Genomic DNA, 13,509 nt, shown 5'->3' with positions numbered 1-13,509 from the left:
AGGCCTATCTTACTATTTAAGATAGGAAGTGATTGTGACGCAGGGATTCATGGTTGTGATGCCTACAATGCCTGTTGGGTACTTTTTCCCCTTTCAATTTGCTTCATTCAATATGTCCCACCAAAAAAATAAATAAATAAAAAACAGGAAAGAAAACTGCATTGGTAAATCTTCCACTATAAAATAATAAAAAGTTAGTGATTGGTTACTTTACTTGGATTGCTTTGGATAGAGGAAACTATTAGAAATTAAGTGCAAAGTGTTTCAAATAATTCTAAACTAGTTAAATGTACTGCAATTGATTGTTATTAAATACCATGAATAAAATGACCATACCATCACTGAAAAAATTTAAAGAATTTAAATGTGCTCTGCCTGGCATGCTTACATTTTAGAACAATTTAAACAGCAAGTTTTAATACATACAATTTAACCTGCATGAAAGTTTACTTGGTCATGTATAAAACATTAAAAATGTTATTTTTAACTCCCCAAAGACTTCAAAGAAAACACAAAGGAATGTATTATTATCACAGAGAATTTAATTGAACAAATGTAATGAACATAAGGAGTGGCTTCAGGTCAATCATTACCAATAGCCTTTAGACACATTCATTAAATGCTGGTTACGCTTTTACCATACAAAGACCTTCTTTTGAAGACATTTTTTCCTTTAAACATAATTTTAAAGCTATATGGCTCATGACTTCTCTATTTAGAAAAAAGTAGTTAAAAACGTACCTGTATATACACAAATACATATTTACAGTCTTGTTTTATTCTTATCAGTGAAGTTTTCCATATTTTTCTTTAAAATAGAAGTACAGGGAGAGTGTATGTTGTGCTGACAAAATTATCATCACATAAGACGTACACCTGAAGATGTTAACATCAAGGACTTGTAAGTAAAAAGCATAAAATATTCGGCAAGAAAAGAGTACAAAAGAGACCTTCAAGCGCAACGTTCAAACCCATGCAAATATAGAAAGAAAAAAAAAGTAAACAGTCAAGATGAATGACCTTCATGATGGGTTTTCAAATTCTGTAGACTTTGCCCTTGAGCTGTCAGATCTTTCTTTTTTGTCATCTTTCTTTTCCTTGCTCCTGCTTCTGTCCCTTCTGTCTGTCTTTCTCCTTACCTCTGTCTTTGTCACGTTCTCTGACACGATCCCTTCTGTCACGATCTTTTCCACTTTCTCGTTCACGACTCCTTGAGCGTTCCTTTCTCCTGTCCCTGCTGTCTCGATCTCTGTCACGGTCTCTTTCTCTGTCTCTGTTCTTTGCTCTGTCTCGGTCATGGTCTTTTCGGTCTTGATCTCTCTCCCTGCCGCGGTCCCTGTCTCGATCCCGGTCTCTCCTCTTGTCTCCATCTCCATCTCTGTATCGGTCAGATTCTCTGCCTCTACTGCGATCCCTCTCTCTACTGTGTTCTCTCTCCCTTTCCTTGGTGTGGCCCCGCTCCCTATCTCTTTCCCTGCTTCGATCTCTTTCACGATCCCTTTCTCTGCCCCGGTCATACTCGTGCTCCCTGTTCCAGCCCCATGATCGTCCACCATGACCACCTTCTCGATCTCGGTCTCTTCTTCTATCTTCAGACAAATCCCGCTGTCTCTCTTCAGACAACCTTGAGGAGGCATCTCTGTCACGTGAACCACCATCAAATCTACTTGGACGGTTATGTGGTTCTGAACTATCTCTGGAGGAACAGCTTCGCCTCCTCATTTCAGGGGAGTGCCGTCTCCAGTGGTCATCACGGTGGGTGTCTGGGCTGTGTCCAACTATACGGCCCTGTATTGGGATGGGACCTTCAGGAGGTGTTGGAAGCAGAGGTCCACGAACAGGTCTAACATCTCGAACATCACCTGGGGTGTCATCATTGTAGTTAAATCGTGCTGGCTGACCAACAGGTTCCTTATCATAATGTCCTGGTGGTGGACCTCTCGGGCCACCAAACTGCTGCACTGATGGTCCCCGGTGCCTTTCAAAGTCTTGAGATGAAGTTCCCCGTGGTTCCTCAAATGATCCCCTGTGTTGAGGTGAACCACGGAATTGGTTTGGAGGTGGAAATCGCTGTCCCGACATTTCACCTGAAGGTCCAGGGGGTCCCCTTCGTCCATCAAAGTGGTTTGGCAGTGGTCCGCTAAAAGGAGGCCCTTGTGAAGGTATCTGGGGTTTCTCTAATCCCTGATGATAAGAGTTTCCACCGTCTTCAAATTGATCACCAGGCCCTCTTGACATATTAGATGGAGGGCCATGATCCCCAATGTTATGAAGTGGAGGTGGACCTCTTGGACCAGGGAAGTGGGATGGTGGTGGTGCTCTATTATCAAAGTGATTTAGAGGGGGACCAGGAAATGGTAGAGGTGGACCTCTGGGTGCAGAGAAGTTAAAAGGTGGTGGAGGCCCATTAAACCTTTGTCCATCAAAGCTGGGAGGTGGCCCGGGTGGTAGAGGCCCTGCAGGTGGGCCTCTTGGTCCGATATGCTGAGGGGGCATTGAATTCATGGAATTGTCAAATATCTGAGGAGGGGGACCTCTCTGACCCATTGGCTGGAATAGAGGTAGTCCTCTTGGTGTAAAATTAGGAGGTGGTGGACCTCTTGGAGCTGCATCAAACTGAGAACTGCTACCCCACTGATTCTGGAAAGGCGGATAGGATCCAGGTGGTGGATACTGAGAATGATCACTATCCCCAAGGGGAGGAGGTGGACCTTGAATTGGGGGAATCTGTATTGGCGGTGGACCTGACATTGGAGGAGGGAGATGCATAGGTGGTGGAACAGTCATTGGAGGTGGGCCTTGGATGGGAGGTGGACCAAGAATAGGTGGAGGGCCAATAAGAGGAGGAAAAGACATTGGAAGTGGAATGTTAGCAGGGTTTGTTGTTGGTATGTGCTGTATATGGGAACTGCGAGAATCCATATAAGATGAGTTGTCTTGGATGACATCTTGTGGCACTCCTAAGTGTAAAGAAGTAGATGAAGTACTGATTGTTGAAATGTTATAATATGTGGTTGCAGTGGTCTCAATAGGCTTCCCAGTGGATGAAACCTGATCAGCGTTTAAAACAGCCTGTCCAATGGATGAAACTTTATCAGCTTTTAAAATACTGGCAGAATTAGGCCAAACCTCCTCAAAACTTTTGATCTCAGATTCAATGGGTTCATCCTTCGTTTTGGGTTCCTCTTCAAGCTCTTTTTCCATGTAGCTTTCAACTAACTCTGGGTCAATCTTTTCCCCTAGTAACGGAATTGAAACCTCTGTGCTCTTTGTATCAAGAAAAGGCACCTCTTCAGTCTTTCTTCCTTCTTCACTCCCACCCCCCTCTTCAGACTTGGATGTTTCTGGCTGCTGGATGGCAGGCTGCACTGAATCTAAGGTGGCAGTGACTTGCAATAGGGGCAAATCTGTGGTTGCAGAAGGTTCCTCTACTGATGTATCCTCGGTAGTGTCCAACTGTGCAGTTTGTGTGTCTGAAACTGTGCATGCTTGTGTTGGTGATGTCTCTGTCGCTGTACCTTGTTGAGGAGATAGTTTGTCAGTAGTAAGAGGAGATTCTTCCTCTGCTTCTGTGGAATCAGACGTCTGTCTTCTACATGCAGCTGCCTGTCTAGGGTCTCTACTCTGCCTTGGGTCTCTTCTCTGGTTAATAATTGGAGCAGCTGAACTCTTTACCACCAACTCTTCAACCTTTTTACCAAGCTGCAGCAGTTGACTGTTAGCCAACAGAGATGTAACAGGCTGTGAAATCAAAGTCTCTGGTATTTGTTGATGAATTGGGTCCTCGTGCTTCTGTTCCTCGGTCTGTTTTTCTTCAAGCACCTTTTGATGCTCAGTTAATTTCTTAGCACTTGGATCAACATCATCAAAAAGAGAGTCATCCTCAGGGTCATAAGCTACATCATCCACCACGGAGTTGACCTCTGCTTGCTTTACTGCAGCAGTTACTTTTGTTGTATCATGAGTATTTTCTGTACTATAGCCAACAGCTGGGTTATATTCTTCCTCAGGATCATATGGTCTATCATCCTGTACTTCTACCTCTCTACCCTTGGTTATTGCAAACTGCTTTACAATTGGATCTAACAGGGATACAGAAGGCACAGAGACGTCGACAGCACTTTGATCTGAAGGTGATAACGAGACATCAGAATCTTGCTTCTTGCCAAAAAGTGTTTTCAGGATAGTCTGAAGTGGTGTGGAAGAAGCCGTAGATGCTGCTGAGATATTGGAGGATGGAGAATTACTGCCTGTGCTAGTGCTGACACCAAGTGCTTTCACAGAGGACAGTACTGAAAACACAGTTGAGACAGAAGTTGAAGACTCGGAGGCACTGATGGGTGGAGGGGTGCCTGGGGGAGTTGTGCTTATGGCATCCAGACTAGATCGAAGAACTTTGTCCTGTTTTATTTCAGATTTACTAGTAGTGGATGGTTTTGGAAGGCCTGTCTCATCATCTCTTAGAGTTTTAGATCGTTTTTCCTCATTCTCTAGAGGGGCTCCAGGACGCTTTTTGTCCTTCTGGCAAATTAACAACCCCAGAAGGAGATTGGGGCGAGCTGGTTCTAGCCCTGCAAAACAAATATGAAACATTATTTCACAAATAAGTCCTCTATTGATCCATTATTATCATCCACAGATCCATCTAATATAACACCTACGTACTATAACAAATTTCAGGTAGATGTTAATACGCAAGAAATACAGATTAGAAGAGCTTGTTCCACATAATACAAAAATACAACAAACTGGTCAATAAGAACTTAACTACACACTTTTTTTATGTACCCACCAAATTACCCTCATGATGTACACATTTATTGGCAAATTAGATTATCACAAAGGGCTTGTTAATTTAAGCATAAATGGTCCTTTATACAAACCCTTTAATTATATAAAAGTTATAGATAAAGCTGCATTTAATTAATGATAACACTACTTATGTTCCTCTTGTAAACTTATGCCAATAAAGATAATTTCAAACATGCTAATTTTATGCAACAATTTGTCTCAGGATAGAAAACTTGCTGGTGAACATCAGTAAGTCAGTCACTCCTTGGGCAGATCGGACGACTCCCTTGTTGTTCTTATAAGACAAGATGTTGTCCAGCATACAACTTACCACGGTTGCCATGATATTACAGCTAGACCAACAGCAGACAGCATAAATGGGCATTTTTTAATTTAATATTCAGCAAGGTGGCATAAGTTATACATTACATTTTTAGGTAGTCACTTTGCGAAACTCCAACACTTGTTCTTACAATTAAACATGAACCTGAAAAAGTAAGGCTAGGACACAAATATCTAGGACATCAAACTTGGATTCATGATATATTTTATTAGAAAGTCTTACAATACATGACAACTTGAAAACAAAAACAAGACAAGCCAAATAGTAGTACACAAACAACTTTGTCCTGAACAAACTTGTACTGTATTGTAGCACATTTGATATGGCCATGGTTTGTTTTCCTTTTTGTAAATTGTGGAACAAGCTTTCCATTCACAGAATAAAGAGTTACATACAAACATGACTTCAATCATGCTTACCTGATGTTAACATCAAAAATTGCTTTCCATTAAACGTTTGGGGGAAAAACTAAGATGATTCTTTAAAGAAATTTTATAATATCCTTGTATATGCTTACCTGGTCCATCAAATGGCAGAAGTTTCGCAGGAAGCGGGTCTTTTGAGCTCAGAGGGATGAGGTAAAGGTCTTTAATGCGCTTGTTGCTGTTTGCCACAACTCCAAACCGCTTACGGCTACTGAAATAAGAAAACAGAGACACATACGCCACCTCCTCCTCTTCAGTTGCTGGATGGAAACGAATGAGGCTGAGTTCCTGAAAAAAGAACACTCAGCATCAGAAAACAGCACTCAGATGAATGAAATACAGTTTAAATTAACTTTGTGTTTTAAATTTAATTCTAGTGAATATGAAATATGTTTTTTCTTTCCATACTTTTGAAAGTGAAGTCTTCAACTTTCCCACATAATCCCATACAGTGTGTGGTGATATTCTACCACCAATATGAATAGTGTCAGGCAAGTCCTGCAAAAAAAAAACAGTTGTTAAAATTAAACGGTAACATGAACCCTACAGTATAATATTAAGACCTTTTAAGTAAATACTTTGAAAACAAACCTCCTTAATATGCTCAAATGATCCTGACACCAAGTAGGCTTTTGTGACAAACTTGGCAACAGAGTGCATGTTTATGAATCCTTTCCACATCATCTCTTGTCCAGATAAGAACAAAGCGGTTTCACCCTCAGGAGGGGACTCTGACACACTGATAAAAAAAAAAAAAAAGTACAAATATTACCACATATTAAACTGGCAACAAAGCAGAATGAAAGACATTTTATATTTAAAAAATAGTATATATATTCCTGCACCTGGCAGTACCGGACCCATAAGAGGCTGGTTTCGGGATCACAGGTCTGGGTATAGATGCTGGGGCAGGAGGGGGCATAGGCAAAGGTCCCTTTGCTTCTACAACCACAGGTTCAACAGAGATAGGAATATTTGCTGGCACAACAGGGACAACAGCATCAGGAACTATCTGAGGCGCAGATGAGCGGTGACCAGCAGTACGAGGATCCCTCCGAGTTATTGTAACGGAAGAGACTGCAGGTACAACAGCAGGGACTGGGGCCTGAACCACAGGAAATACACTGCTTGGATCTTCCACCACAGATGTAGAATCAGACATGGGCGCCTCAAGACCAGAAAGAGAGGAAACCTGAGGGAGATCAGCAGGGGATTTGGACGGTCTTGGCTCTGATTTAGGCTTAAAAGATTGCTCTGGCTTTTTAGGCACAGACATTTTGGTTTTTTTAGATGGTGGCTCATCATCTGCCAACTTCTGGCCTGAAAAATAAGCAACATGTTATTTAAATGTTAGCTATTAAAAAGATCATCGGTATATATACAACCAGTAAGAGCCACTTTTCAGTAGGTCTTAAGGGTATGTGGCTTTTTATCGTGGTAATATAGTCCCACCTGTACAGATCTTGCAGTTCAGGTCAAAGAGATGAGCCCTGTGCTCTGCTGTAGTGTCTTTTAGCATAGTACTGAAGATATCTGGCATTGAACTGCCTTTCCCAGTAGAGACTGAGGCTTGTGGTACAGAAGTAGGCCGCGTGTCCTCATGGGAGTCCTGCTCAAAAAGGACAAACGTAAAAGGAAAGGATCAATAAGCAATCTTTTAATAATTTTAGAATGCTATTCTCATCCATTTAGTCATACATGTTTGCACCCATGTAAAAGAAAGGGAAAATTCAGATAAGGAAGGTGGCAGGTATAAACACAAATAGTGCATTCAGCAAAGTTGTTTTAGAAACTGAAATGAGAGCAGTACAGATACAAATGTGTGTGCAAGATTAGACAGATGCAGAAAGCAAGAAAGCCAGCACTTACAGCAGCAGAACCCAAGTGGGAAGAGGCAGGCATACATACATCTCCATCAGACATAGGAGGAGGAGCCTCCTCCATGTCCACATGTGTGGGAGCACCCTCCTGTCTGGATCCACTTTTGGGCTGTCCTGACTGGGATCTTCCACTCACATCCAGACTCTTTAGGAATAAGTACATCATTTAGGCACAGCATAGTTATATAGTTTACACCAGGGGTAGGCAAGTTCGGTCCTAGAGAGCCGCAGTCCTGCAGAGTTCAGCTCCAACCCTAATCAAACACACCTGAACAAGCTAATCAATGTGAGTTTTTTTTTCAGGGTTGGAGCTGAACTCTGCAGGACTGCGGCTCTCTAGGACCGAACTTGCCTACCCCTGGTTTACACAAACAAATTCCAACTTGTTTTACCTCAGAGATCTCTGATTTTCTCCAGTCTGACATCTCCTTGGAAAGAAGTTCTTCTGGACTCAATCTTACCAGCCTGAAAGGACTGATCTCGCCACCAACCACACGATAGAAAAGGCCCTGCCACACAGATAAGTAAAATAATGCAACTCTCTCCAAAACTACTAAAAGGTCTATGTAGATTTCAGTATAAACCATAAATATACAAATAAAGTGACTAACCTTGTTTTTAGGGTCCTTTAGATTGAACATAAGGGACCTGTACTTGTTCTTGTATTTGTTATCAGTGTTCATATAAAGGTTAAACATCTCCTTCTCAATGCTGACCGCCAACTTTCCCACTTCGCTCTCAGACATGGAAAGATTATCACTGTCACTGACCCTGTGGCACAAAGGTGAATTTAAAATCATATTTTTGCAATTCGATTAAAAATCATTTTACATTTCAGTTGCATGAGTCAGAAGAACAAATGCAAAATATATTAAAAAAAGCGATTCAATATTTCAAAAACAGAACCAAAAAATCAGTTAATCTGAATGTTTATTTTAACCATAAAGTTTGATATTAACAAATACTTTACTGGTTCATGAAAAAAATTTAAATGCAAATGTTATAAAAAAAGTATTAAAAAAGTAAATGTTATACCTCTGAAACATCTCTAACCTTTTATATAGGATATCAGTCAGTGATCGTCTGATGTTGGATCTCATCTGGTTGTTGGGTGGTGGCTGTGGAGAAGCAGCAGGTGCAGTGGGTTGGGTTGGTCTAGGTGCTGAGTGCTGGGTGGATGACACTGGTGATGGTGGGGTTCTAGAGTTTGGAGACGGACCAGGCTCTGCAGAGTCCTTCTGCCCCGCCTGTGGCTGCTTTTTAGGAATAGTAAAGGTGCTCTTGCCCACACGGAGAGCTCCAGACACATGGTGACGAGATCCTTGGGGGCCTAAAGGTGATAAAACCGGAATTGGTGGTATGGGAGGTCCTGGCTTTTTTGGTTTGGCTTGTATGGGTATAGGCTGTTTTCTTAACTCTCTTCCGCTGCTCAAAGGTGCTGCACTTGTTTTGCCTTTGGGAAGAGGCGAGGTGGTGGCAGCAGCTGCTTTTGTCCCCTTGGAGCCAGGAGACTTCTTCCCACTTTTGGGAGCAACATTTGAAGCAGGTGGTTTCTTGTCAGCGGACACCTTTTCCTTCTCTGGCTTGACTTCTTCATTGTCCTCCTTTTCTTCTTTATCTTTTTGGGCAGCTGCTGGAAAACAGATGGAATAAATTGATTCATGCACACAGAAATGAAATGGCAAACCTAAAGAAAAAAATGTTACAAATCACAATTTCAAGTAATGTCACAGCTTTGTTTTGGTCAGTCCACAAAAAAGAAAAAAATATAGTATGCTCAATTGTAGTGCCTTGCCTTTGTAATAGCTTTCTCAAGTTACTTAACATGATGACCACCAGTACCAGTAAAGAATGGCTTCAAACAAAGAAAATGTTTAACTTGCATTATATTCAAGTCAGTATTTAAGGGTAGTTGACTCACAGACCAGTCAGTTGCATTTGTGTGTGTGTGTGTATATATATATAAATTATATTCTTTAAGCAATTAATTAGTTTTAATCACTGTGTGAGAAGTGACTTGGTGTAAAAATTGAATCAACTAACTGGAGCACAGAGCAGCTATCAGTAAAATATTAAAATAATTATGTATATAAGCAGAACTTGAAGGGTTCATAGCAAAAACCCTTCAGTTATTAAGTGAAGAGTTGATCTTGGAGCCAAATTTAGATTCACTGCCTTGTTTTAATTATTTTGTCAGGATATACACCTCTAACACAATTAAAGCCCTTTGGGGGAAAGTCAAATTTTTTTATACCAATTAAAATGCCAGTAGTACATTACAGTACAGCACAGCACATTAAGTACATAAAGCATAAATAACCTGATGTTAATAATTCATGGAAATATTACACAAAGTCTTTATAAATGACTATCTTACCAGCTACAGGGAGGGGGGAAAACATATCTGTATTCTTCATTTTGAACATTGATATGTAAGAATATAATATCTGTACAACAATGAAACGTCACTTTCTATTGTAGAAATGCATCCTAAAAAAAGCACTTTCAAGAGCAGGTATAGTGTACCACAGAGCATCAATGTAATCCCATTCATGTGTTACCCATATCAGACAAATTTCTCCATATCTTGATCAACACAACACAAACAACCCTAAGCAACCTCATGTACACTAGTGCCACATTTAAAAGACTAAAAACCATGAAAAATGCTGCTGGGACCAAGACAAAAATGATTGGCATTAATTTTGATTTTCTATTTCTTAATTTTCCAGTATCAAACAAACGCCCCACATTAAGCTTATGGTATCCTTTTTCTTGTCATTTTTGCATATGATAAACTAAAAACTTTCCCTCTGCAAGTCAACCATTCCTACTAAGGCAGAAAACTCATGCGCTAAAATCTCTATCAAATCAGCTGCACTCAGCTTTCAACAGGTACACTACGCTCTCAAGATGTAATTTGTTCATATGTAAATATTAAATAAAACAAGCGTATCAGCTTTGGTCTACATTCTGTGTATATGTATAAATACAGCATGACATTTCCCCGTGTGCTGCAGTTATGAGGTGTGTGAATTCTGTTGTTGTCTGCTGTGGGGTGATATGGTGTCCTCAGCTGTTCTTCATTCGATCCCTCATTACTTCTGCTCACTCTCTGGGCTCTTGGGACTTTCTGACATGCCACAGTTCTTCTCTCAGGCCAGCTCCAACGACTGTAGGCTTCTTTTCGTAAATCATGCTGAGACATTTAGCGGATGGCTGACAAAAAACAAAAACAGGCAAGGGCCGTGCCATCCCATGTTGTCATCCAATAAACAGACTTCTCTCACAATTGAAGCACAGGGCCAGAAGAGTATTATCCGCAATTTCACTTTATTTTGAATGTCACTTTGTCCAATGAGGATTTATAAATGCAGTGCATGCAAGTCAAAGGACTATCAAATTAAAAGCTGTTAGTTAATTAGTTAAAAGTTACACGTTTTCAATAATATGTAACAGCAATGTAGTCAAACGTCCACATGATCAAAGATGTTCTATTCTTAGTCGGGGAAGGAGGGCAGGAGAAAAAGACACCAAACCTACCTGTTCTGGTGTGAGATCAGTACATCTTTTCGGATGAAGTTTTTGCCCCGATGATGGCAGGGATTGGAGATAAGTGGCAATAGCATTCCATACATTGAGAGACTCAAAATCACACGCATACATACTTTGTTGGTCAGAAAGCTTTACAAAAGCATATCATGGCAAGGCACTACAGTTTGGGCTCAGATCCATAGGATCTAAATTTTTTATATCACTTATTTGGTGCAAAACTAAATTTACTTGGATTAAATAGTTATAGACTGTAAAATACAGTCTTTATGCATTTTAGATCTTAAATACTTACCCCTTTGCTTTTTTTTTATAAACTTACCTGTTCTGGATCTGAATAGCCTGATACAGATATTTTCCAAATATTATCACCTTGCAGTGTTGCATAAAAACACTGACAAAATATTTTAAGATGTAGCACTGGGTGTCCAAGTTAGAAAATTCATAATTATAGCTGTGCTAACATTTTCCAGCACTAATATCTCTTTAAAGGCACAGAATTTCAAAAATTTCAATCCAATTTTCACCAGAAAAGAGCTGCTTTTTTAAAATCGGTGAATCTTCTAGACTGCAACAATTTCAATCTGCTGTTCTTGACAGTTCATCATTGGTAGAGACAGGTCAATAAAATGTGGAAAACCCTCAGAGAGATACATACACGTTTTGTTTAAAACAGATGCTGATATGGGTGAAGTCTTTTCAGGCGTTACTGCAATGTAATTATGGTCACTGGACCAGGATGACATGGCTGGTGGCGGTGGATGCTCCTCTGCATGCTTGTCTTGATCATTGTCATCATCTTCCTCAGTCCCAGACTCTGACTCCTCCTCATCCCCTTGGTTAGATGACCTCCTTTGTGTGCCAGACCTCCTCTATAATCAAGAACAGAAAGCACTGTTAGCATATATAGATTTAGATGTCCTAGCATTATAGAGAAAGAGCCAATACAATACCTGTCTTCCTGATAGTGAGTACCTGAATTAGCAACTACTGAACAACTTTTGCCATTACACCTAAACACCAATTTAAGCATATCCTCACAAAACAGTAATTTAGCCATATACACACGAAATTAGACTTTTCATAGCATTTACTCTTAGTCTCATATATATATATATATATATATATATATATATATATATATACAATTTTTAGATTTTATTTTAAGAGGGGCTGATTTACAGCCACCATTTTTTTTTATTGTTAAGGAACAATAAAAACCTATGCACCACCTTAATTATTACATATATTTAAAAAAAAAATCATACCATAGTACCACAAACTTATCAATCACATGCCTTTACGAAGTGATTTTGCAACAAACTCCCGTTATGTCAGCAGGAAAGGTACTCCGTTGAGAAAAACACCCAATAATGACACGAAACCCAATAAAACAGCATATCCTCACAAAACAGTAATTTAGCCATATACACACACACACACAAAATGAATTCTACATTTTTATATAAATATACAGCAAACAATTTACTGCCATTAAACCCATAATAAAATAAATATGATTATTATTGGGTGCCTATGAATAGTACCTTATTTGGTGTTTTATTTGTGGTCTTTTTCTGTGCTTTGGGCCTGCCCCTCTCTTTCTGTTTGGAGTCTTTTCCATCTGTAGTGATGGTCTTCATGGCGGCAGCGGCGTGTTTGAGTATGCAGTCGTTCCCACAGTAGACGGAGTCAGGGAGCGCATCTCTCTCGCAGCCAGGGCCGATGCACTTTGGGAGGGAAGATCCCTCAACTGCAGATACCTGCTGAAACTCAGGGATGTCAAACCACTGTGGCCACAAGATTACAGCAACATATCTACACCTTATGTACTGTATATTGCTTCCTTTTTTAAAATAGCAAGTAAAACAGTAAAATTTTTGCACTATCAATTTTTAAAACTATAATATGCATGTTGTCACATGACATCATCAAATGTCAAGTTGAAAATGTTTATTAAATATTTTTAATCCAACTTAAAAAAAAAAAAAAAAAAAAGTGTTTTAATTTTGTGGTTTGATCAAATAAGCCTAAGAAGTTTGTGGCTAATATTACTTCCAAGGTCATCCATGGCACTAATAAGTGTCATGGCATTGCATTGTGGAATACAGTATTCAAAAGCAGAAAGCTCTGTTCTATACTGCACATTTCAGTCACTCTAGTAGCTTATCTGGGTATTCTGCAAAGACAGAAATTTCACAAGTCCACAGTATTAATAATATATACTGCAGGATTAGAAAGAGTAGCATGCTAGTATGCTAATTCAAATAGTCAGACTCTGACTTCACGAGGTTGTCATCTGCTGAAAAAACAATGACTGTAAATAGAGATTTTTGGGGGAAATTTTGCTAAAGACAACTGCCGTACCCCAAAAATGTAACAATTCAATCAAAAAAAAGTGAAATTAAGTGATTCTTGTAAAGAGATATGCCCAAAAATAGCTAATATTATGACAAGATAATTTAGAAATTAGACTTTTCATAGCATTTACTCTTAGTCTCATATATATATATATATA

At 39.7% G+C, this 13,509-nt stretch overlaps 1 protein-coding gene across 1 annotated transcript in view; it reads right to left on the bottom strand.

Moving 5' to 3' along the window:
- Positions 1-520: 520 nt before the first annotated feature.
- Positions 521-13,509, bottom strand: part of LOC107656039 (death-inducer obliterator 1-like) — a 26,334-nt gene continuing 13,345 nt past the window's right edge. The window contains 13 exon segments of the mRNA XM_016443694.1: positions 521-1,125; positions 1,127-4,571; positions 5,652-5,847; positions 5,968-6,057; positions 6,151-6,298; positions 6,405-6,879; positions 7,012-7,168; positions 7,468-7,584; positions 7,832-7,948; positions 8,051-8,210; positions 8,493-9,072; positions 11,650-11,863; positions 12,539-12,757. Of these exon segments, the coding sequence (XP_016299180.1) occupies positions 1,023-1,125; positions 1,127-4,571; positions 5,652-5,847; positions 5,968-6,057; positions 6,151-6,298; positions 6,405-6,879; positions 7,012-7,168; positions 7,468-7,584; positions 7,832-7,948; positions 8,051-8,210; positions 8,493-9,072; positions 11,650-11,863; positions 12,539-12,757 (6,021 nt within the window). The 3' untranslated portion in view covers positions 521-1,022.

This window comes from Sinocyclocheilus anshuiensis, unplaced genomic scaffold, assembly GCF_001515605.1.
Source record: "Sinocyclocheilus anshuiensis isolate Anshui unplaced genomic scaffold, SAMN03320099.WGS_v1.1 scaffold51, whole genome shotgun sequence".
Classification (NCBI taxonomy): Eukaryota; Metazoa; Chordata; class Actinopteri; order Cypriniformes; family Cyprinidae; genus Sinocyclocheilus; species Sinocyclocheilus anshuiensis.
The sequence above is the reverse complement of the archived record's forward strand: the minus strand, read 5'-3'. Positions and strand labels throughout refer to the sequence as shown.